General features: G+C 47.3%; 1 protein-coding gene across 1 annotated transcript in view; it reads right to left on the reverse strand.

The window, feature by feature from the left end:
• TRMT44 (tRNA methyltransferase 44 homolog) overlaps positions 1–13,730 on the reverse strand; it is a gene marked incomplete at its 5' end in the record, with an annotated part of 36,243 nt that extends 22,513 nt beyond the window's left edge. The window contains 5 exon segments of the mRNA XM_058547628.1: positions 6,103–6,171; positions 8,011–8,230; positions 10,839–10,953; positions 12,714–13,251; positions 13,254–13,730. Of these exon segments, the coding sequence (XP_058403611.1) occupies positions 6,103–6,171; positions 8,011–8,230; positions 10,839–10,953; positions 12,714–13,251; positions 13,254–13,730 (1,419 nt within the window).
• Positions 13,731–25,428: the final 11,698 nt, after the last annotated feature.

Below are 25,428 nucleotides of genomic sequence, written 5' to 3' on the forward strand. Positions count from 1 at the left end.
TCGAGACCTTTTAACCAAACTAAAAGCCCAAATAGATTTTGCTCAACCTCGGCCTACAGTATCCTGGTCCGCACCTACTACTATGATATTGGCCTTGGAGCTAGAAGAAGAATACCGGCTCCACCAGCAGCCTAAACCTAGAGCTCGGCTTGATGCCGATAAGTGGCTGATCAAATTTCCAACGGCATGGGCTGAAACCGGGGGACTAGGGACGGCTACGAGAATTCCCCCAGTCGTAATAGATCTTAAGGCCGGAGCCCTCCCGATAAGGGTGCGTCAATACCCAATAAGTAAAGAGGCCAGAGAAGGAATCCGCCCCCATATCCAGAGGCTGCTCCAACAAGGAATCCTGGTTCCTTGCCAGTCTCCTTGGAACACCCCCCTCCTGCCTGTAAAAAAGCCTGGAACTAATGATTATAGGCCGGTCCAGGATTTGAGAGAAGTAAATAAGAGAGTGCAGGATTTACACCCTACCGTGCCAAACCCATATAACCTACTCAGCTCCCTCCCCCCATCACGAAAATGGTATACTGTCCTGGACCTGAAAGATGCATTCTTCTGTCTGCGGCTGCACCCAAAGAGCCAATTACTTTTTGCTTTCGAGTGGCGCGACCCTGATATGGGGATCGCTGGACAACTGACTTGGACAAGACTGCCTCAAGGGTTTAAAAACTCCCCCACCCTGTTCGATGAGGCCCTCCACAGGGATTTGACTGACTATAGGGTTAAAAACCCTCAAGTGACTCTTTTACAGTATGTAGATGATCTACTGTTGGCGGTGGAAACCCCGGAAGACTGTGAAGAAGGGACCAAGCGCCTCCTGGCCGAGTTGGGTGAGTTGGGGTACCGGGCGTCGAGGAAGAAGGCACAGCTGTGCCAGGAAAAAGTAGTCTATTTAGGCTACACACTAAAGGACGGCCACAGGTGGTTAACCGACGCACGGAAAAAGACTGTGACCCAGATTCCGGCCCCAACCTCCGCTCGCCAGGTAAGGGAATTCCTGGGGACAGCCGGCTTCTGCCGATTGTGGATCCCTGGGTTTGCTACCCTGGCTGCTCCACTGTACCCATTGACTAAGGAAAGTGGGAACTTTGTCTGGACTCTAGAGCACCAAAAGGCTTTTGAGACTCTAAAACGGGCATTATTAGAGGCGCCCGCGTTGGCCCTACCAGATTTGACTAAGCCCTTCACCTTGTATGTAGATGAAAGAAAGGGAATCGCCCGGGGAGTCCTAACTCAAGCCCTTGGGCCCTGGAAGCGCCCAGTCGCATATCTATCAAAAAAACTGGACCCGGTAGCCAGTGGATGGCCCTCCTGCTTAAGGGCGATCGCGGCCACCGCCCAGCTGGTAAAAGATGCAGATAAGTTAACTCTGGGTCAACAGATAACCGTAGTAGCCCCCCATGCCTTAGAAAGCATTATCAGACAGCCTCCAGATCGATGGATGACTAACGCCCGGATGACTCACTACCAAAGTCTGCTCCTAACTGAGAGAATTACCTTCGCCCCACCGGCCATCTTAAACCCGGCCACACTACTGCCCGAAGCAGATGATGAAATACCTGTTCACCAATGCGGCGACATCTTGGCATCAGAAACGGGGACCCGACCCGATCTGCCGGATGAGCCATGGGCTGGGGCCCCTAATTGGTACACCGACGGCAGCAGCTTTATGGCAGAAGGTAAGAGGATGGCTGGGGCTGCTGTGGTAGACGGGAAAAAGACTCTGTGGGCAAGCAGCTTGCCGGAAGGGACTTCTGCACAAAAGGCTGAGCTTATCGCCCTGACACAGGCGTTAAGGTTAGCTGAAAATAAGACTGTGAATATATACACGGACAGCAGGTATGCCTTTGCTACTGCCCATGTTCATGGGGCTATTTATAAACAAAGAGGGCTGCTTACCTCGGCCGGAAAAGATATCAAAAATAAAAAAGAGATTCTGGGCCTCCTAGAGGCTATACACTTGCCTAAAAAGGTGGCAATCATCCATTGCCCAGGTCATCAGAAAGGCGCCGACCCCATAGCTCAAGGGAACCGCCTCGCGGACTTGGAAGCCAAGCTGGCGGCACTAGGACCTATGGTCCTGACTCTCCAGGGAGCTAAGGTCAACAAAACTGTCTCCGGTGGGGAACTAACTAAAGAAGAGAAAGTCCTTTCCGTAGCAGAAGGGCGAGAATATCTATCACATCTACACCGGCTAACCCACTTAAGCCCCCAGAAACTAATTAAAATTATTGAGGCCTCCCTGTACCAGGTGCCAGACTTGAGAAAGGCGGCTGAGGAAATTTATAAGGATTGTAGAGCTTGCGCTCTCACAAATGCTGCAGTTACCAAATACCGCACTGGACAGAGACTCCGGGGAGATAGGCCCGGAACCTTTTGGGAGATAGACTTTACTGAAATCAAACCGGCCCGGTATGGAAATAAATATCTTCTAGTATTTGTAGATACCTTCTCGGGATGGGTAGAGGCTTTCCCCACCCGAAAGGAGACTGCTTCTGTAGTAGCCAAGAAGATATTAGAAGAAATCCTCCCAAGATTCGGAATCCCAAAGGTAATTGGATCTGACAACGGTCCTGCATTCGTTGCCCAGGTAAGTCAGGGATTGGCCAGTCAACTGGGGATCAATTGGAAATTACATTGTGCTTATAGACCCCAGAGTTCAGGCCAGGTAGAGAGGATGAATAGAACAATTAAAGAGACCCTAACTAAATTGTCTATGGAGACCGGCGATAGTGACTGGACAGCCCTCCTGCCCTTTGCCCTGTTCCGCGTCCGGAACACCCCACAGGGACCCTTAAAACTTACACCCTTTGAAATCCTCTATGGGACCCCTCCCCCTTTGGCACAAATAGGGATACATGACCCTGACATTATACCCTCTATACCCTTGTTAGCCCGCTTGAAAGCACTCGAAGCTGTCAGGCGCGACATCTGGAGCCAACTAAAGGAAGCCTACCAGCCTGGTGACCTGCTCATACCGCACCAGTTCCAGGTTGGGGACTCTGTCCTTGTGAGACGACATCGGACGGGGTCGCTAGAACCACGCTGGAAAGGGCCCTACGTGGTGCTCCTCACTACGCCTACAGCAGTTAAAGTGGACGGTATAACTTCTTGGGTTCACGCCACACACGTGAAGAAGGCACCCCAGAATGCAGCAGATCTTTGGAAGGTGGAAAAGACTGATAACCCTCTTAAGCTGCGTTTGCGTCGTGGGGACGGCAGACAGACCGTCCAATCCTAACCCCCACGCTCCTCAACTGCTCACGTGGCAAGTCGTCTCCCAGGTAGGAGATATAACCTGGTCAATCCAAAAAACTGCTTCCCCTTGGACATGGTGGCCAGACTTACACCCTGACCTTTGTAAACTGGCTATAGGAACCCCCGACTGGGATTTCATGGGTCGACGAGGGGGGGCAAAACAAGCCGGAGGATGCCACTCCCCCCATCGCAAGGGTAAACTAAAGGCATACCCCTTTTACGTGTGCCCCGGTCACCACAGACCTCGTTCAATTGACTCCTGGTGCGGGGGCAAAGAAGACTTCTACTGTAAAAACTGGGGATGTGAAACCAGTGGGACTACTTATTGGGAACCCTCCTCTTCTTGGGATTTAATCAGGGTTAGAGCAAATTATAGCCACCAGATGAGTCGGGGCTCAGAATGCAATACCTGGTGCCACCCCTTAACCATTCAGTTCACAGGGAAGGGAAAAACAATTAAAACCTGGATCGGGAATGGTCATTCATGGGGAATAAGATTGTACAAAGAACGGTACGATGATGGCCTGACCTTCTCTATTAGATTAAAAATAGAACCCCTCGCCAGCAGACCAATAGGGCCAAACGGGATCCTAGCCGATCAGAGGTCCCCTCTGCCCCAAAAATCCCCCGCCAGCAGACCGATAGGGTTAAATAGCCCCAAACCCCCCCAGAACGAATCCAGATCCCTAAATGGGACTGTAAAGATGGTCACCCGGTCTGCTCTGCGGCCGCCATCCACACCACCTCCCGCAGTACCTACTGGGCAAAGATGGCACAGACTGTTTAACTTAGTATGGGGAGCTTACTACGCCTTGAATGATTCCAACCCTGAAATGACTGAATCATGCTGGCTATGCCTAGCGGTCAGCCCCCCTTATTATGAAGGAATTGCCACCATGGGGGTCTATAATAACACCCCAGACCACACGACTTGTCTTTGGGGCAAAGAAGGGCGGCTAACCCTAACGGATGTGTCGGGGACCGGTTCAGGACTATGCTTAGGAAAAATTCCCCCAGGCTACCAGGCTCTATGTAATAAGATTGAAGTCAGCCTTCCGACTACTCCTGGTCATTTTTTGGTACCAGGACCCAATAGGTGGTGGGCCTGCACCACGGGCCTAACCCCCTGCATCTCAACTAGCGTATTCAATTCGTCACAAGATTTTTGCGTGCTTGTGCAGTTGGTGCCTAGAATTTATTACCATACTGCCAATAGCTTCGAGGATGAATTTGACCAGAGATCCAGACTATGGAAAAGAGAACCAGTATCCCTTACCCTAGCGGCACTCCTGGGACTGGGAGTTGCCGCGCGCGTAGGGACTGGCACTGCAGCCTTAGTTGCAGGAGAAAGGGGATTAACTGCCTTGAGCAGTGCTATAGATGAAGACCTCAGGACTTTAGAACAGTCCATCTCTAAATTAGAAGAGTCCCTCACCTCCCTGTCTGAAGTAGTGCTCCAGAATAGAAGAGGATTAGATCTGCTGTTTTTAAGAGAGGGAGGACTCTGTGCAGCTCTTAGAGAAGACTGTTGTTTCTATGCAGACCACACAGGGGTGGTCCGAGATTCAATGCAAAAGTTAAAGAAGAGATTGGACATGAGGCAGCGAAGCAGGGAGGCCCAACAAAGCTGGTTTGAATCCTGGTTCACTAAGTCCCCCTGGATGACGACCTTACTATCCTCCCTAGCAGGACCCTTGCTGATTCTTTTTCTACTTTTGGTTTTTGGACCGTGTGTTTTCAATAGAATTACTGCTTTCATAAGAAAAAGAGTCAATGCAGTGCATGCTATGATGCTCCAACGCCATTACCAAGCTCTCCCACGCAATGAGCCACTAATAGTAGACACCGAAAACTAAGTTCTAAGATTAGAACTAGGGACAAAAGAAGAAGTGGGGAATGAAGGATGTAAATTATGTTAAAAATTTAATATGTTAACACCTTAAGGGGCAGTTGGGGCGAGTCTTCTATGAATAGAGTCTATCGATCCCAACTGACTCTGTTCGCGGAAGACTCACCCTAAACTGTTCAGAGAAAATTGAGAACAAGGGAGTGCTACAGAGGGATAAGTTTGGGAGGGTCGGGGTGGAGGGGGGCCAGGTGGGGACATGTGTGTGCACCTTGATAGCTGTTTCGCGCCGTAGCAATTCGCGCCATAAAATGTAACTGTCTGAATGTTTTGAATTAACCAATCATGTAAAACCGCGCCAACCTTTTCCCGCTTTATGCTCCCAAATCCTATAAAAGAACTTGCCCCCTAAGGCTCGGGGTCGACCCCTCTGTCTCCTGCGAGGGACACGAGTCGACCCGGAGCTCCGCTCAATAAACCTCTTGCGTTTGCATCAAGTTCGGTCTTCTGTGTCTGTGGGCCCGCGTCATCCCGAGACCTGGTGAGTTGGGATTTCCCTCCCCTTCCCCTTGGGAATCCAACATTATAGATAAGAAAAATGAAGACTACTGAGTTAAAGGGCATGTCCAAATTTAGGTGGCTAGCAAGCTAGCTAAGGAAAGATCTAAAACTAGATATACCAAATGCTGGGAATGGAAGGCATGTGCTAATCAGATGCACTCCCAGTTGCCAACCAGTGTCTCCATGTTGACCATTAATTATGAAAGAACTGGTTTAGTTGAATTCCTGCCGTTAATTTCACAATTCAAACTCGTTCTACACTCATGCAAAAGCACCATGCAAAGTTAAAAAACCATTACATGTGTAACAACCTTGGCAAAGAGAACTATCAAGACCGTAGTGATGAATTTGGTCAATGTCGCTCACTAGCAGTAGCATCTGCCGGCAGCAACCTCCCCCCACTCCACACAAGCTCAGATTATACACATTCTCACCAGCAGGTAGGCCGCAATAGCCACATCTTCATAAACAAACTTCTCAGGATCAGTTACTTCAGGCCACACCTAAAACATTTTCAAGAGCATTCGTAAATTACTCTCCATCTCCCCACCATTTCACGACACTTCAAGTACCCCCATAGGGCGTAAGTCAATCTGGACTAACCATGTAATAAAATAACAAAAATGAGCTTGTTCCAAAGGCAAAAATTCATGACCAGTCTCCTACAATAAAAGATGTGCATAAAGACACACAAACCTTTCCCATATCTATGAGTAACAGGACGCGTCAACAGCAACGCAGTCCACAGTAAGATTCTGCAATAAAGACAAGGTACGTAAGATATTTAGATGAGGCAACTAGACATCAGAGAAAATGCTCAGCTCTGTCTTCCTATCTTCAGCTCTTCCTAACTTCATGGTTTACCTAGAGGAAGCTAATGAACAAGGACACATGCGCGGTGGGGGGACAGGGGTCAGGAGGCCAGCACTCTAGCCTCCAGTCTGTCAGTGACTAGCTGTCACTCATCAGGAGAGTTGCTCAGCTATTGTGTCCATCTCCCTGTTTGCAAAGCAGGGATAAAGCCGTAACCACCAGGCAGGATGACCATCAAGGTGCTTTGAGAACTGTACAACACTGGCTACACAAGTGTGAGGTCTCATTATTAAAATCAGTCACGTGCAGAAGAGGAAAAACTGGTGGCCAAGGCCAAAGGTTCCATCTCTGTTTCCAGTTACGGTGGATTAGACAGTTCAGACTGAGGACAATTTTAACAGCTGGGAGAATGTACAAGCCCCTCCCTGAAGGTACTATGCAGTTAATAGGATAACAAAGTAACATAAGGCCAGGATCTGGGAGAGAAGGGGAGCCAGCCTCGGTCAGCTGACCCAGGACCTACACACTCTTCAGCAAAGATGAATGTTACTACTTCAAGCCTGTGACTTTGGGGTGCTTTGTTATACAGCAAGAGGTAACTAACAAAAAAACACGTGGAAAGGATGAATCGTGGTTACTTCTAGAGGAGGGAGGGAGACGTGAACTAGGAAGAATACAAAGCAGGTTCAACTATACTAGTAAGGCTTTACTTCTTTATTTTTTTTTTCTGTGAGGAAGATCAGCCCTTCCTTCTCTTTTTTTTGCTGAGGAAGATGGGCCCTGAGTTAACATCTATTGCCAATCCTCCTCCTTTTTTTTTTTTCTTTTCCCTTTTTCTCCCCAGAGCCCCAGCAGATAGTTGTATGTCGTAGTTGCACATCCTTCTAGTTGCTGTATGTGGGACGCAGCCTCAGCATGGCTGGAGAAGCCGTGCGTCTGTGCGCGTCCGGGATCCAAACCCGGGCTGCCAGCAGCGGAGCGCACGCACTTAAACGCTAAGCCATGGGGCCGGCCCCTGGTTTTATTTCTTAAGCTGGTTGTGAACCCACAGATGTCTGTTACCTTCTTCTTACATCTTAGATATAAAGTTAAGGACATGTTATGAAATTTATCTCCTTTCTGGAAGTATATTCTTTTGTACTTTAATTTAGCATATATTTTTTAAAAATATCTTTAAGTTTATACTAAAGAATTATGTTAATTTAATAATTAAATGTTCAATTATTTTAAAATTAAATTAAACATTTCCCTTTTGTTCTCTTGGGAAAAAAAACAGAGTAAGGTGCAAAAAAAAAAAAGTATCAATCCTTTTCCATAACACATCTGCCAATGCTTCTGTGGTTTGCATCCCTAAGTATGTCAAAGTACAGCCTGCAACAGGGGACCTTACGTGGGTATATTAAGACTTAAGTCTCCAATCTGTATAGAACTAGCAGGTGCACAGGAAAAACAATTTTTACCTGGTGTAGTCTGGTCATACTACCTCATTTAAGTGAGGGGGAGTCACACACGTTTTTCCCCAGAATTACCTTGACCATGTCTTTATACTTCTCCTTAAGCTCCTGGTAGGTCCTGCTGTACTTCAGAACGGAAATGAGGGACAGCGTGCTCTTAAATCCACTCTTCCCGCTCTCCACGGACCACCTGGCCAACCTAGCCAGCAACTCCTCCCCAAGCCAGGTGGGTTTGGGATAAACAATTCCATCTGAATGCCATCTTTCTGGACAGAAAATTAAAATAGATATGAACCTTTGAAAATAAGAGAAATATGAATAAGTAGAGCTGACTTCAATTCTGATTTTTAAATTATATGTTTATTTACCAGAAAAAGAGAGAAGACAAGACAGCTACAATTACAAAATATTTTACCCAAAACACAAAATAATCTGGCACTAGTTACAGAATTTTCATCTAATAGAGAAAAACACATTTAAAAAGCAGAAAGAATTCTTCTTCTCTTGCAAAAATTGTTATAAAAATGCATTTACACATCCTACGAAGCCCATCAGAAGGATGGACAAATAAATTCCTTTTACCTTCTGCTTCATGCACTAATTAACCAGATTCTAAAATGTCTACGGATTTTCCTAACACTTCTATTTTGTATATATTTTCACATGTGCAACTCAAATGTGAGTATACTGGTTCACCAAATATTTACTGGCCAGAAAGTTGAGCACTCAGTCACAGAGCTATGGATACGCACGCCATCCCTGCAGTTTACAGGTTCATTTTGCCTACTGTCGACTGCCTGTCTTCCGCCATGAGAAGGCAGTGAGGCCGCAGCTCGTCTGTTGTGTTCACTGCTCTGCCCCAACTCCTAACAGCGCCTGATCCAGGGCAGGCGCTCACTATCTACGTGGTGAGTAAGTGGATGAAAACTCACAAACCGTGGGCCCAGATCATGACAACACACTCTCCGCGGCTGCAACTCGGGCAGCACGACGAAGGGGAAGAAGCATCAAGTTTGCCGGGCCACAAAAAAGGAGGTGGCGTTCAACGGGGGCCCCAGGAACAAGCGGCAGCACAGGCGGCTGGATGAGAGGGGCAGGGCTGGAGACAGGCGGGGACAGGGCAACTGGTCAGTCAGTCTGGCGAGAGCTATGACGTCAGGCTTTCTGCCACCACATGCATCAGGGGGACAGAACTCACTCCCACAAGTCACGGCACTTCTCCCCACCCCTCACCCGGAAGCTCTCCTCTGGGGCTAAGGCACCTCGGCGGCCTTTCTCCTGCTCTTCCTGGGCCTCTCGCTCTTTCCGCAGGTGTCCCCCAGCGGTCACACGGCCTACTCCCTCATCTTCTCAGACCTCTCTTCGAGGTCCCCTCCTCAGAGGCCTTCCCCACCCATCCTACTGGACACAACACTGCCTTTGCTAACGAGAGACATGGGAACAGAGACTCGCTTTCTCTTTCCCTTCTCTTCAGGGTACTTAGCACTAGCTGGCATGAGAGCGCGTAGGCGTCTGTCTCCCCGATGAGACTGCACGCCACTGCGTGCCCGGGTGGGCACAGAACAAGCACTGCTGAAACCACAGAGGAGGGCTGCGCTCCACAGCAGCCGCCCTGTAACGGCCATTTAACCCATGCTCCGCTTAAAGGACAACACATCTGACCCCAAGGTGTGACCACTTCCCAAAGCAATGTGAGGGACAGCTGCCCAGAGGGGCAAGGACAGGAAACGCCAATCTGGAAAGATGGGGAGCAGCCAGCCAAGTCCTCAGTAACTCGTCACAGAACAGGGAATGTGATTCCAACACATGGAATGTGCTGAGTGCCGGCCACGGCCAGGCCCCGTGCCAGGGGCTTCACAACATACTAAGCAGACAGACACGGCCTTCAGTGCTCACCTGCAGCTCCAGGAATAGCCCCACCGAGGTGCCCACCGCAGGCAAACACGGCTCTCCCCACGGGGTCTGCTCTCACTCCCCGCACACCAAGAGGGAAGGGCCTTGGGCAAGGCACCTCTTGACAATTCACCTAGGGAGACCCCAAGTATTCCCACCAAGCTTCTAATCCTACAACGGGTCCCTGTGAAGCCCAGCCCAGACCCCTCCTCAGAGGCTCAGTAATTATTAAACCCATTTCAGAGAGAGAAGACTGAGGGTCATGAAGGCACCGTACCCAAGATCACACTGCTGGTTAGGAAACCCAGGTCCAGCTGACTCCAAAACCAAGCTCTTCCCACTGTACCCTCTGCTTTCTACGAAACCACGGGCAAAGTTCATTCCACGTCAACAGACACGATCCCCACAGTTGTTCTACAAAGTACAGACCAACTGTGGCTCTCAGGAAAACATCAGCAGGAGAGTAATGAGTGAATTTACCCTCCCTCTGACTTTTTTATTTAAAAGATACCAAATGGAAATAAACCAAATTCCACACTTTCCATTGAGGCCCAAACACCATATGGAACTAAGGGAGCTTACTAAACGGCTACTGTTATAATAAGCATCACTGAACACCCACTATGTCTAAAACCACATGAGCCTCCAGGAAATAAAAAAAGAAGCATCACCTACTCCCTTAACCAAGTTGTAAGAAACAACAAAAAATAAAGAGATTTCATGTTTTTTGCATTTGATGCTAAAACTAGCTGCTGCTAACCTTGAAGGTCACATGGAATGCAGAGACTTCAGACCCCGGCCAGGCTGTGACCATCCAGACGCAGGCCAGGCCCCAGAGGAACAAAGACGTGTCATGGCAACGCCAACAGAAAGCACATTCCCACACACCCTAACCGCCTGAGAGGGCATCCCTTTAGCTCTTCAGTGACCCAGAATCCTGCAGCTACCTAAAGAAATAATCAACTGCAACCATAAAACACTGAAAGAGGAATCAGTTTTCTACTTCTTACCATTCTCCTTTGCAACGACTGAGCTGAACTTGATACACATTGCTCATCTTGACCTTTAAATTCCCTTCATCATCTTCTTCCAAAGGCAAAAAAGTTACAGTTCCATTGAGAACATCTGGGGAAAAAAAGATAAGGATGATAAATTAAAACTGCTCAGTTCAGTGTCTTATCAGAAGCAGTCCTAAAACTAGTAATGAACCAGTTCTGGTGCCTTCCATGTCCCAAGGCTTCCCCCAGCTATTTACAGCAGTGCCCAGGGGACAGACATGTTTTTCTGTCCTACTCACTGCTGCATCCCCGCGCCTACTCCATGCCAGGCACGCAGCAGCAACGCTCAACAGGAGCTGAACTAGGAAGCAGTCCTAACAACAGCACTCTCTGCTAAGAGGAGTGCTGCTCACTGAGAGAGGGAAGGCTGAGCTCTGCCTCCCCTTCAGTGAAGCCATCTGAGAATGCCATGTCTACACCTGCAGGCCACAGGGGCACCGAGCCACTAATTCTCTGGGTCTAGGGGAGGGGAAACGTAAAACATGGTCATGACATGGCGGCTAAAGGCTGGAAGGGCTCCTAAACTAGTCTGAGCACGGCAGGGTCAGAGAGCGTCCTGGAGGAAGGACACCTTGGAAGTCCTGCAGGGGCACAGAGGCAGACAGTATTGGGGGGGCGGGGGGCAGGGAGCGGGAGGGTATGCACCTACCAGCAATTTCACTTTGCTGCTTGTGGTAGACAGAACAGCCTCCCCAAGGTGCCCACACCCTAATATGCAAAACCTGTGACTGCGCTGTGTTACGTGGCAAAAAGGGACTTTGCAAACGTGATTAAGGAACAGACTGGAGAAGAGGAAGAGTATGCTGGATTATGCTGGTGGGCTCAATCTAGTCACACGAGCCCTGAAAAGCTGAGATCTTTCTCCAGCTGGGGGCAGAAGAGGTGTAGCCATAAGGGAAGTCAGGAAGATTCCAAGCATCAGAAGAACTGGCAGGGCTGCGGGCTCTGAGATGCAGGGAGCCATGTTCAAGCACTGAAGGGAGGCCTATACGGGGTCCTCCAGGAGCGGGCCTTTCCACTTACCTCTTCACCTGCTACACTAGTATTTTATCACTGAACACCCAGCATTCCTTCACCTTCTCCCTCAGGCCTTCCAGACACCGCCCCCATCAATGACCCCATGCTCTGTACTAAGGACACACATTTCCACATGCCCCTCAAAAAAACAATCAAAAATCTACAACCTCTCTAGGACACCACAAAGGAACTGACATAGTGGTACCTGTAGTGCCTTTTCAATGACCTGAGGTTCCACGAATGCTTTTTAATCTAACTGCATTCTCTGCCAGATTCTCTTCTTGTCCCAACTCTAGCCATGCTCCTCTGAGCCCTGTTTCAACTAGGCTTCAACTCTGGCCTATAAAAACCTGAACAAATACTAACATAGCTCCTAACAGCACACGGCCACATCCCTAGGATGACCCTAGGTCCCCTTAAAGTGCCTGCCTGAGAAAATTCAACTGACAAAAGAACTGACTGTCCCAGCCCACACCTGAAGATGAGGCCCTGTCTCCCGGCCTCTGCGGGAGGGAGGAGCCTTACTTCATAAGCACCAGTTAGCCAACCCAGACGGGTGTCACAAGGACCAACCACCCCCCGCTTCCTGCCTTTTGTTAATTTTTTCACTTCCCTGACTCCATGGAGCCCACTCCCTCCCTAATCCTTCACTCTCCCTTGAAAACGCCCGGTGACCTCTGCACAACTCAGAGCGGAGTTCAGTTCACACTGGACTCCTCTGCCCACCGCAACAGTGTATTACTAATTAAAATCTATCCCTGCCGCTTTCACTAGAGTCCGGCCACCTCCCACTAACAGACACACTGCTACCTTGCACGACCATTTCTCTCCGCGGAGCCAGAAGCGGCTGGCGCGGGCTCGTTTTCGGGATGACGGTTCTGAGCACCAGGTCCAGCTCGTGCTGCGGCCCTGGCCGCGCCCCCGCCCGGGAGCCGGCGAGGAAGGCCGGCATCTCCGGACCGCCGCCGGCGAGGCTCCGGGAGAAGGCGGCCCAGAGGGCGTCCAGCGCCGCGGCGGGGACGCCGCGCTCCCCGACTCCAGCCGCGCCGGACCGGCCGGGGGCCCCTGCGGGCGGAGGCGCCGCGGCCGCTTCCGTCTGGTCCCCGCCCTGTTGGCGGCGGCCCCGGGGCTGCTCGGGGCCTGCGCTCGGCCGGGCGCCGCGGTCCTCGGCCCGGGGCAGGACGGCGCTCCGCCGCGCCTCCAGGCGGGCGCCACACAGCCGCTTGTTGGCCACCTGCGGCCTCTCCAGCCACACGGCCACCGCCGCCCAGAAGCCCCCCGGGAGCAGCGCGCCGGGGTCGCGCACCGCCACCCGGCCCACCTCCGCCATGGCCCCTCTGAGCGCAGACAGCCGGGTGGCGGCGCGCCGCGATGACGCACCCCGGCGGCGCGGCGTGTGGCGTCATAGAGGCGGGGCGCTGGGGCGGGAAGCGAAGGGGCGAAGGTGCCCCGAGCGTCTTCCCTGCCGCGATGGCCCCGGCGGGCTTCGCCTGTGGCGTTCTCGGCTGAGACGTTAACCTCTGCTTCTTTCTCTGGGGGTCCACGCAAGCCGTGCTGGTGCCTGATAGAAACACGATCCGAGCTGGGTAAGGAGGAGAGTTCTAGGCGCTGTGCTGATGGAATCGGAAAGCTCGTGCCGCGTCCGACGTCCGGTCGCCTCCGGTCCCGGTGACGGAGCAAGTCGCGGCGCCCCGGCCCTGGGGTCAGCACGACTGCCTGAGGGAGGCCCGCTCTTCTCCCCTTTCGTCCTGACGCGCTCTCCGGGGGGGACAGTGCGGCGGCGCGTCCTGCGGCCGAGCGCAGCCCTGCTGCTTCTGTGACAGGTGCACGTCAGCTGTCACCTGCCTGTCCCCAGGAGGAACGGGGAAGGTTCGGTGCTGCCACATCAGGCCAGCATCACCAGCACAGTCTGCAGAATCTAGTGATGTTCCAAAATCCTGGAGGCTTCTTCACTCTTGCTGTACCTTAGTCCCTCCCTTGGGATTTGGCCATTCCATAAGGGGTCTCTGTCAGAATGAGAGAGAAGTGAAAACGAACTCAAATCATGTGATTTATCAGAGAGGAGAGCATGGACCAAATGTCTGTGGAATTAAGTAAGAGATAAATAGTGACACGACCTCATAGCCACTCCTGTTATGCCAACCCTTTCAGGCTTTGATCACGTCGTTGATGTGTACGCTGTCCGTATTCGTTTCCTAGAGCTGCCATAACGAGTTACCACAAACCGAGTGGCTTAAACTATCAGAAATCTGTTCTCTTACAGCTCCGAAGGCTCTTACTCCCTGCCTCTCTCAGCTTCTGGTGGTTACCAGCGATTGTTCGCTTGGCTGGTAAGCCACATAACTCCAATCTCTGCCTCCGTGGTCACATGGCTGCCTTCTTGTGTTTCTCTGTATCTTCTCCTACAAAGACTCGATTTCCAAATAAGGTCACAGGTACTGTGGGTTAGGACTTTGGCATATCTTTTGGGGGAGGAGGACGTAATTCAATCCCCAACTCTGTCCAAAGATGTTTAGCCTGGTTGGGGCAGCCAAAAGACTAATAATTATAAATCTTACTAGTTGCTAACGTGTGAGGGGACCTCAGCTAAGCACTGAGGGTGCAGAGGTAAATAAGATCCTGCCCTTGAGAAACCTTCAGGCCAATAGTGGAAGCAGACAGAAGAACAAGACGATGATTATACAGGGGTTAGAGGTTGCAGAAAGAGGGAAATTTTTTACTCTCTAAGGTCCCTCCTGTCTTGAAGGAAGGTGTTTTGAAAGGAGGACTCTGACAACTGAGTTAAATAGCACCAACATTGTAAAAAAATCTGCAAGGGAGTCCTGACTTCAGAAGTCCTGGCTGTCTAAATAAAGGGCACAGAACAAACGGAATCTTTCACAAGGGTGTACTAGTTTCTTCACCATGGAGAAAAACAAATCTTCCCATTGTTACCACACAAAATTGGGGTTCTCTTGCCAAATGCACATAAACAGCCAATCAATCAGCCTTTGGGAAAAGAGATCAGCTTTATTCTGTGAGATCAATCTGCATGGAGGCAGGGAGCATGTGCCCTCACATCTGTCTTCCCAATTCAGCATTTGGGGCAAAATTTAAGAGGTTAGGGAGAACAGGCTGACACATGGATGCTGGCAGGACAAGTTTTGATTGGTAGGCTTCAAGCATTTATGGTAAGGTTTTAAACATTTATGATAGGGTTCTAAACATTTATGATGAGGTTCTAAACATTTATGACAGGGCTCTAAACATTTTTGATGGGGTGGGGAGGGAATTTTAACACCAGATCTTCCTGAATGAGGGACCTGTCGCTTCTGATAAGAGTCCAACTTTCAAGTTCCAGTCATGTCCCAGTCCTTGGGTTCCATGGGAAGGAGGAATTGGTTCTGCGTTCATTTCAGGTCAAGATTTCCTCTTCTTCACATGCTCTGTATACGTGACTTTGCAGATTTTCTGAAAGGCAATTCTTCATCACTGTTGATAAAGGATGGGGTCAGCTGAACTGGTCCTGGAGGGCCCACAGTTACAAATCCTTCCTTTTTGTTGTTCATTCCTCAATCTTGAGGGATATAGGGTGACAACTGCTCTTGCTTCTTCCTGCTGATAAGGGGCTTAGGTTGTTCCATCTCATTGAACCAGTCTCTTAGTAAGACGGTGATGAAGGTGGTCTTCCAAAGTTGTGGCTACATTGTATAAGCAAGTAACCAGGTATTTAATAAGAAACATTTCTAGAGAAATAAAAAGAAAAACAAGTTTAATGGTTGGAGCAAATTATAAACCAGCTTCTGAGCCCAGGGGGCAACCAGTCAAGAAGATTTTAGATGTCAGAGTTGAAGCATTTTTTGCGGTTTGAAATGTCTTTGATGACATCATTGGGTGTTCAGGTGTCTTTCTGAGTAGCTTACACAGCAACAGGCATGAAGCTCTCTTAAGTTTATATCAAGTTGTCCAGCTGCAGTTTTCAGGGCTTCAGGAAAAAGGGCAGGTTCAGTTCTCAATGGTGGAAAAAAATCAAAAACGTTAGTTTGGAGATTTGTAGCCAGATATTTCAGGAGACTAGAAGAATTCAGGATCCAGTCCAGTTTACAGATATAAAACAAAAATCTCAAAGACAATTATCAGGGGCTGGCCCGGTGGCATAGTGTTTAACTTCGTACGCCCCACTTCAGTGGCCCAGGGTTCGCATGTCCGGATCACGAGTGTGAACCTACACATCGCTTAATCAAGCCATGCTGTGGTGGCGTCCCATATACAAAATAGAGGAAGATGGGCACAGATGTTAGCTCAGGGCTAATCTTCCTCACCAAAAAAAAAAAAAAAAAAGACATCAGAACTAGAATCTAATATCCATGAATGTGTACTATATTTTTTATTAAAACATAATTTAAAATCACTCTCATTTTTACTGAAGATAGCCAAATTAAGGTCACTGGTTTGCAAAATAAGTCTAGTTTCAATAAACTGGACCAATTATTTACATATGTACAGCAAGAATAGCAATTGATTATATAGGCTTTTTCAAATCTGCTTTAATGGAACTTTTCATATGGAATCTCAGATTGAACTCTTGAGGCCAGGAAAACAAACCAAGGACTTGTCATCAGACTCTGCCTGCAATACCTATAGATTTGGGTGAGTTCCTCTCTTTTCAAGGTCCCCAAAATATCCTGAGGTTCTTTGCACCTGCCAGGGAAGTGACCTTCTTTACTCACCTGATAAGGTTGCTGGGAACCTTGTAAGCAAGGTACCAGGCCAATATTTCCAAGTGGCTTTATTCCATAAAGTCAACCTTTGTTCCTCAAAAGCTGTCTTGTCATATCTGAGTCTGAATGTTTCTCTAAAATATGACATTCCAGTCAAAGCCTTGGTAATATAACCAATGTTTCCAATTGTGTCCTGCTATGAGAAGAACAGATTCTTATTGAACTTATGCAAATAACTGTATTGCGATGAAAATAATACTCACTCACTAAGAGTTTCCAAATTCTGGAGGAATCAGGTAGGGAGAAAAAGATAAATGTTTCAATTCTGCTTACCAAGGTATAATTTACCAAACTGCTATAAGTTATAGTTAGCTTAAAAGAAAAGAGAAAAAGCTTTCCTTAAATATGGAAAAAACAAAACAACAAAAAATCAGCAATATCTCAAATGAAAAGTCATAAACATTATAATTATGCTCATCAGTTCATTCAGTCTTGTGTAATAGATTCTTGATCTTAATCTTCTGTTACCAGTTTTACGAGGCCATCAGTCTCTCCATTAGAGTTGTGTAATTTCTTACCCAGTTCAGTTTTATAACATGAAAATTTATCAGAAACCTGCATTCTAGAGCAAGTGTGAGAGTCCTTTCCATGAATCTCTCTGAGGATGAAATACACCTGCAAAAACATCAGAGTAAAACAACTATTTGCAAATGACAAAAGACTCAAAAGGGCAATTGACAAAGAAATGTGGCTATTTCTGTGACATACAACACGTCAAGATAGTAAATCTAATTATGGCTGACAACCAGGACAGATCAGAATTTTAAGAATGTTATATAATTTTTAAAACACTTATATCAATAACATTTACCCATATAATATCATAGGTCACTGTGAGATGATGATTAGTTACCTGTTTAACCTAAGTGACAACAGAAGATGTTAAGGCAAACAAAGAGAATTAAACAATTTTTTTAAAACCTTCATTCTCTTAATAGAGAGACCTCAGCTTTTTGAACATAGGAAATTACTGCGACAAAACATAGAATTTCTGCTTTTTAGGTAGACTTACTCAAAGGTAAAGAAAAACCTTTTATAATCTCTTTATCAGGAGCAGACTAAAAGTTCAAGATAATTATCCTTTTAAGAGAGAGAAAACCAAATTCTAATTTTTGCACCAGGTTACTTTTTATATTAAAACTCATTTACTTAGTTAAATTCATTTTAATCCGAGCCAACTTGATCATGCACAAAATTCTTTCCTTAGGGTTCCTCTTCCACAAACCTTCTATAACTTTCTTTTTACATTCAGAATTTTCCCATACCTTCTTTCTTCCCTTCTGGTACTTTAGGACAAATTTATATTTCTTAACAAAACAAACAAAAATATTTCCATTCTTATACCTTCTTTACTGAAAACATTCATCTTATTTTCCTTGAATACAAAGCTATTTTCCTTATTAATTTTTAGTAGCTTTAAATACATATATTAATTAGAATTTTTAACCCTCACAGAACTTAATTCTTAGTGAAAACTAAAAAGTAAGCTATTATGAACTGTCTTGTACATTAGCATTCTGTGGCTTGGCAAGTTTATGAACACTTTTCATAATTCCTAGAAACATGTTACTTCATAGTACAATTTTTAATAAAATACAAGACATGTTTACTAATAGACCCAAACATATTTTAGTTTCTCTGTAATAAGAAGCCAAAAGTAGATAAATTTAGACATTTTCGCGATAATGTTTCAGTATTTTATCTTATTTGAAAATAACCCAGATATTCAACGAATTTTTTTATCATTTCATTTGACCTCGCAAAACTTCAAAGTTTCAAGTTAGCAGAGAGATTTTGGAAGTTATCTTAAATATACATGCCATAACACATAATTATTGTTTAAAACTTCACCCAACATTTTTATCTTTTTCACATATGTTTAGTTTAATTCATTTACAATAATTATTTAGATTGCCTATAAAACTTCATGAGACATTCAACAAAATTAGCTATCATTTTAAGTCAGTATTTTTGCTAACCAGATTTGTAATAGAGATAACACCAGCTTATTTGACCAATAAACGTAGAATAAAGGCTGCATTTCTGCACCATATTCAATGCTGATAACTCTGAGGACATGTCCATTTTAATCAAACCAACAATCTTAAATAAGCTTTCAGTTACCAAAGATTAATTTATATCATGTTAACTTGAAAGACATTTGGGTTAGTTTCTATTACATTTAGAAATAATTTATGTAAGTGCTTACTTTAAGCAATTGAGTAGAGCTCTTTAGAAACTATACCATCTAGGGGCCGGCCCCGTGGTGTAGTGGTTAAGTGCACACGCTCCACTGCTGGCGGCCTGGGTTCGGATCCCGGGTGCACACCGATGCACCGCTTGTCAGGCCACGCTGTGGCGGCATCCCATATAAAGTGGAGGAAGATGGGCACAGATGTTATCCCAGGGCCAGTCTTCCTCAGCAAAAAGAGGAGATTGGCATGGACGTTAGCACTGGGCTGATCTTCCTCATACACAAAAAAAAGAAACTATACCACCTGGAGGTAAGATATCACACACACATATATACATAGACATGAAACTGAGGATCAAGGAGTCAAAATTTCCCTAGATTAGGGTGAAACTGTGCCTTGTACCCACAAAGTTAAGGTGGGAAACAAAATAATCAAAGTTTCTGAGCTTGCCGTGCAGAACAGGAGGACTGCTGATAAGAGAGGAACTCGCTGACAGCCCCCTGCCTAACTAAGCATCTTGCAGGAGCATTGAGAAGCTAAAATGACTGATTGTAAACTTTAGATGTCACAGACTGAAAATCCACCACATGCAACACATAGAACAGACAGTCATGCCTGTGCAGAGGACTCTTGGACCTTCAGCCCACAAGGCCACGTGCTCCCCTTCCCCTACCTAAAACCCCAAATAAAAACCCTTGCTTGTAGCTTTTCAGGGAGTTAAGGATTACAGCTTTAGCTGCCCATTCTCCTTGCTCAGCACTTGGCAATAGAATTCCTCCTTTCTTCTACTACACCCAGTGGCAAAGACTGGCTTGCTGTGTCATGGGTGAGCAAACTCACTTCAGGTTTGATATCAGACACACATACACAGAGACTCCACAGCTATTGTTTTAAAATTACTTCCATGAGTTAAGTAATACAAGGCTCCCTAGTTATGAGTCCAAATTTTGTTTCAAGCTTTTTACTAGTATTTGTGGAGAACATGCTCAAGACGCTAGATTTTTTGTGAGGGTGCTTTTATGGCCATTTTTCTTTCCTTTTTTCCCTTCAGTCTTAGGAATTAGTGATGGGCTACATAGTTCCTGGAGAGTTTGCAAGCTCTGTGAGATAAGGGAACTTGGTGGAATCCGAACTGCCTGTAGGGCTGCATTTCCAGTCTTGCAAGGACTTTTTTTTTTTTAAGGAAAGTTGCTCTTAATTCCTCATAAATTGGGTTGTAACTTAAATAGCATTATTGGTTGATCTACCTGTCCAGCTACCTCACAAAGGCACAGAGAAAGCATTCAAGTTTTCTCCAAGATGGAGTGTCTGGGGCATATTTGCCTTATCAGTTTCTTCCTTTCTTCCTTCCTTCCTTCCTCCCTTCCTCTCTTTCTTTTTTTTTTTTTTTTTTTGGTGAGGAAGATCAGCCCTGAGCTAACATCCATGCCAATCCTCCTCTTTTTGCTGAGGAAGACCGGCCCTGGGATAACATCTATTGCTAATCCTCTTCCTTTTTTTGTTTTGTTTTTGTTTTCTCCCCAAAGCCCCAGTAGATAGTTGTATGTCATAGCTGCACATCCTTCTAGTTGCTGTATGTGGGACGCAGCCTCAGCATGGCCGGAGAAGCGGTGCATCGGTGCGCGCCTGGGATCCGAACCCGGGCCACCAGTAGCGGAGCACGCACACTTAACCGCTAAGGAACGGGGCTGGCCCCCTCTTTCTTTCTTTCTTTTCTTTCCTCCCTCCCTCCCTCCCTCCCTCCTTCCTTCCTTTCTTTCTTCCTTCCTGAGGAAGATTGTCCCTGAGCTAACATCTGTGCCAATCTTCCTCTATTTTGTACGTGGGACACTGCCACAGCATGGCTTGATGAGCAACGTGTAGGTCCATGCCCAGAATCCGAACCCGCGAACCCCAGGCTGCTGAAGTGGAGTGCACAAACTTAACCACTATGCCACTGGGCCGCCCCTGCCTTGTCAGTTTCCAACATCCCAATATCTACAGGCATTTTGAGAGGCCTTTTGTGGCTTCTAAGAGGCCCCTGAGCAACAACTTTCACCTTATGCATATACTTAACCTACAGCAAAGTTTACTGAGGGCCTGCCCAGACAACAGGCTTATGGAGATGCCTGAGTCTTGCTCTGTGGTTTTTCCCTTTTTATGACACGAAAGACAGAGACAAGGAAAAATCCAAAACCATCTCTGGGAGGAGAAAGATCAATAAACCAATGAGTATTCTAACCAAATTTCCCAGAGTCACTGAGTCCAAGAAGCTAGCTTCACCAATATTTTCTCCTGCTAATCTAAATTTAGAAAAGAAAAAAAAAAACTCACTACTCTCACTTCCATTGGACCCTGCAGACAGAGATTAAGGAGAGGGATGTGGTAATAACTCTTACCTCATGCTGGCTCTTGTCAGAGGTCCAGGATCTCTCAGCTGCAGTAGTCCAGGAGCGAGCAGTGTCTAGCCAGTGAAGTTTTGTCCCATCCTGGCCACCAAACTGTAGGGGAGGAAGACAATTCCTCTACCCTCTAGGTCCTTCTGGCTGCTCTAAGAATTAAATTGACATGAGACAGAATAACAGAAGAGAATAAAACAAAGTTTAATAACACGTATACATGGGAGAAACCAGGAAAACTGAGTAACTCACCAAAATGGCTGAAGCCACCACCTTAAATACCATTTTCAGCTAAAGACAAAAGAGAATGTTGGGGGTAGTGATTTGGGATTTCAAAGGGGAGGAAGGCAACTTACATGGAGATGGAGAAGCAAATGTTTGATAAACAAGTGTTTGGCCATCTAGAGACACTGTGACCCAAGAGACAGAACTTGGATAAAAACGGGCTTAGCAAGGACCCTCCCAGTCTACCAACACCCAGAGTTATCTATGATGGTGACCCATCCTGGGGACAGGACTTTTATCTTGAATTCTTTTAGGCAGTAGGGGGAAGGTCAAAGTCTCTTTCAGAGTCTTTGTCCTAAAAAAAAGACACACAGGGGCGGCCCCGTGGCATAGCGGTTAAGTGTGCGCGCTCAGGTGCTGGTGGCCCGGGGTTCAGATCCTTGGCGCACACCGATACACCATCCCATATAAAGTGGAGGAAGATGGGCACAGATGTTAGCCCAGGGCCAGTCTTCCTCCGCAAAAAGATGAGGATTGGCATGGATGTTAGCTGAGGGCTGATCTTCCTCACACACTCAAAAAAAGACACACAACAACACACAGCAAATAGGAAAGGCTTCACTGATGTAGGAGGCTGGTGTTAGACTGGGCATTCTTGCTTATTTTAGTTGATCTCAGGATGCAGAGTGTTTGTGTTTTCATTCAGCTTGGTGTGTAATGTCCTTAATCAAAACAGCTGCAAGATAAAGTGTCCACTTTGATTTCTCATGTACAGCAAGAGTACTGTTTCATTTAAATGTGGGCTCAATTCCTCAAAAATCTCTTGTCTCTCAAGCTCTGTACTCTTATGCTTCCAGGTCCTTTTGTGGCTCTGAGTCTTTACCCTGTTCTGGCACTGACTGATTTAGTCCCTGTGGCTCTGCTGCATGTCACACAGGCATAGCAGGGAGCTATTGCTGAGCAGAAGCCTGGAGGCCTAAGACTCTGGAGTGAGAGGTCATAAATCCCAACGTTTAGGAGGGGAGGTGGAAAATTTCAGTTCGCTATGGGCTAGTATCCTTGCATAAGGTCATGTCAGTTCCTTGCTGGAAACCTACTCATTGAACCAAGAATACTGTACGGTTAATCTGCCTCTTGGCTCCTGCCCCCAACGCCCCACACCTGGTCTCTGCTTCCCTTTCCAACCTCATTTCCCTTCTCACCCGCTAAGCTTCTATCCCAGGGAGCTCCTTTTTCTTGGGACTTGCCAGGCTCATTCCCGCATTCCCACCCTAGGGCTTTTCTATAGGTGTTCCCTCTGCCTGGAATGCTCATTTCCCATTTTCTCCCAACTAAGAATTTGAAGTAAGGGGCCAGCTAGGTGGTGTAGTGGTTAAGTTTGTGTGCTCCGCTTTGGTGGCCCAGGGTTTGCAGGTTCAGATCCCATGCATGGACCTACACACCACTTATCGAGCTGTGCTGTGTCGGCGTCCCACGTATAAAGTAGAGGAAGATGGGCATGGATGTTAGCCCAGGGCCAATCTTCCTCAGCAAAATGAGGGACTGGCAACAGATGTTAGCACAGGGCTGATCTTCCTCACCAAAAAAAAAGAAAAGAAAAAGAAATTGGAGTAAATGTCCTCTCCTCAGGCAGCCTCTGACACACAGCCCCCAGATACTTCGTATCTTATTGCCTTGTTTTATTTTCTTAGAATTACCCAAACTTTGTGTGCTGTCTCCTCCTTCTAGAACACAAGTGTCCACAGGTCAGGAACCCTGTCTGGCTTGTCTGTCACAATAGCCCTGGCTTAGTTTTTGGCACATGGGAGACGCCCAATGAATAATTGCTGAATGAAAATGTCTCCGAGCGAGAGAGTGCGGCAGGCAGGAGGAGTGCGTGGACGGCAGGGCTGCCCAGACTGTCTCTCTGGGGAGAGGCAGGGCCCCAACCACAGGCTGCTGAGTGAAAACTGGCAAGATCCAGGCTTAGGTTAAGATTCCAACCCATTGCCTGGGGTTGGGAGTGTTCTTTAGATAGTGGTATCCTATAGAACTTTCTGTGAGCATGGAAATATTCTATGTCTGCATTGTTCAATACGGTAGCCACATGTGGCTACCAAGCACTTGAAATGCAGCTAATGCAACTAGGGAACCGAATGCTAAATTTATTTAATTTTAACAAAGCACATTTAAATTAAAATAGCCACATGAGGCTAGTGGCTACTGTACTGGACAGTGCGGCTCTAGAGACCCAAGTGGGACACCTAAAGCCCCTCCGTGCTGGGTCCTTGTCACCCAGGTGCTGGAAGCTGGGTGGAGCTGGGGATAGCAGGGCTGAGGCTTCAGTGGGAAGGCCCCTATGCCTGAGCGTCCTAAGTGCCAGCCCCATCACGCTGATTGCACGGGCTTCCGCCCACTTCAGCAGCAGCCCTGGCCTCCCCATTGCCTTCCAGGCCCTTGGCCAGACACTCCCCTGATGCCAAGACACCTTCAGTATTTAAACCCTTTGGATTGAATGTGTTGGGTTTATAGTTAAAAAAAATTCTTTCATTGACTCCTGCCAGTAACAGCTGCCATGAAGATCAAAGCTTTAGCTCTTTGTATGTGCATCTCATACAAACTATATTTATATTGCACAACTCTTTCCCAGTGCCATTCTCATCTGCCTACTACTTGACGTAATTTTACTAGGGGGAAGGAGGTTGGTGCTGGGTGCCGGTGGCCAGGGCAGAGCTGTGACAGGAACATACTTAGCACCCACCATCATGGCCCATCCCACCAGTGACCTGTGACTCCTTTCCAACCACTCTTGTGTGAATTCTGAACCAGTGATGGAGGTGATGGTGGTGGTGGGAGAGAAAGGAGGAAGGGGATAAGGAGAGACAAATGGCCAGAGTTTGGGAGGAAACTTCACTGCTAACAATGTGTTCAAATAATTGCAATGACAGCCAATAGAGCAAATGACTAACAATGAGAAGGGAATGGGTGTGCCAAACGGGTGGAGTGGGACAGACATCAAAATGAACAAAAGCGGGTGGGTGGGGACTGATGGCAGAGCTCCAGTAGGGGACTGCCAGATCATTGTCAGCTGAGTTACCAAAACAGTGCTCATCCTCCCATCCTGTTCCCACCACCGCCGCTGCGGCTCCGGGCAGCTTTACCAGGAAGTAGCTAAAAAAACATGTACAAAACCAAACTCCCTTTCTTTTCCCCAAAGTTGCTCCCCTCATGCCTGTCTCAGTGGCATCTCCATCCACCCAGGTCCCAGCAAAACAACCCACAGAGTAGTGTGTGACTCTCCCCCTCTCCCCCTATCTCACCACCATCCAATAAGTGTCAATGTCCACCCAATTTTACCTAGAGACATCCAAAGCACATTCCTTGTCAGACACAGGCCAAGCAGCGTCCTAAGGCCAGGGAGGAGACCAAGTTGGGGGTACTGGAGGACTGGCAAGCAAGACCAGAAGGTGGGTCCTGAGGTAAAGCCAGAGTGGGCTTTACTGGGAGCTAACAACAGTCTTAAAACCAGTTACCAGTTCAGGAAACTAAATGGAGAGAGTGAAGTAACGAGGCCAAAACTTGCTCTGAGCCAGCCCCGACAAGCTGGGAGGTGCAGGTAGACCGTGTGAGAAGAGGAGGGAGGAAAGAGAAAGGCAGAGAAGGGAGGGGGGCCTGATGACATTTGCAAGGCTGCAAACATCTGCTCTGTATGGGGTCTCCATGTACATTCTGTGGTGACACCCTATCTTTTACAGAACCAAGAATAAAAAGTCACTCAATTCCCTCCCCTGCTCCAACTCCACTGCCGCAGGCCTGTCTCAGGCTTTCTCGCTCACCTGCAGTAGTTCACCAGTTGTTCCTGCATCTTCACCTTTAGCCTGCCCTCCACTGTCTGCTTAGAAATGTGTACTCTCTCCCTCTCCTGCAACAGACTCAAAGGATTTCCAAGCAGTAAGATGTTTTTCTAATGTCAATAAAACATGTGAAC

The sequence above is a fragment of the Diceros bicornis genome, chromosome 8, assembly GCF_020826845.1.
Source record: "Diceros bicornis minor isolate mBicDic1 chromosome 8, mDicBic1.mat.cur, whole genome shotgun sequence".
NCBI lineage: Eukaryota > Metazoa > Chordata > Mammalia > Perissodactyla > Rhinocerotidae > Diceros > Diceros bicornis.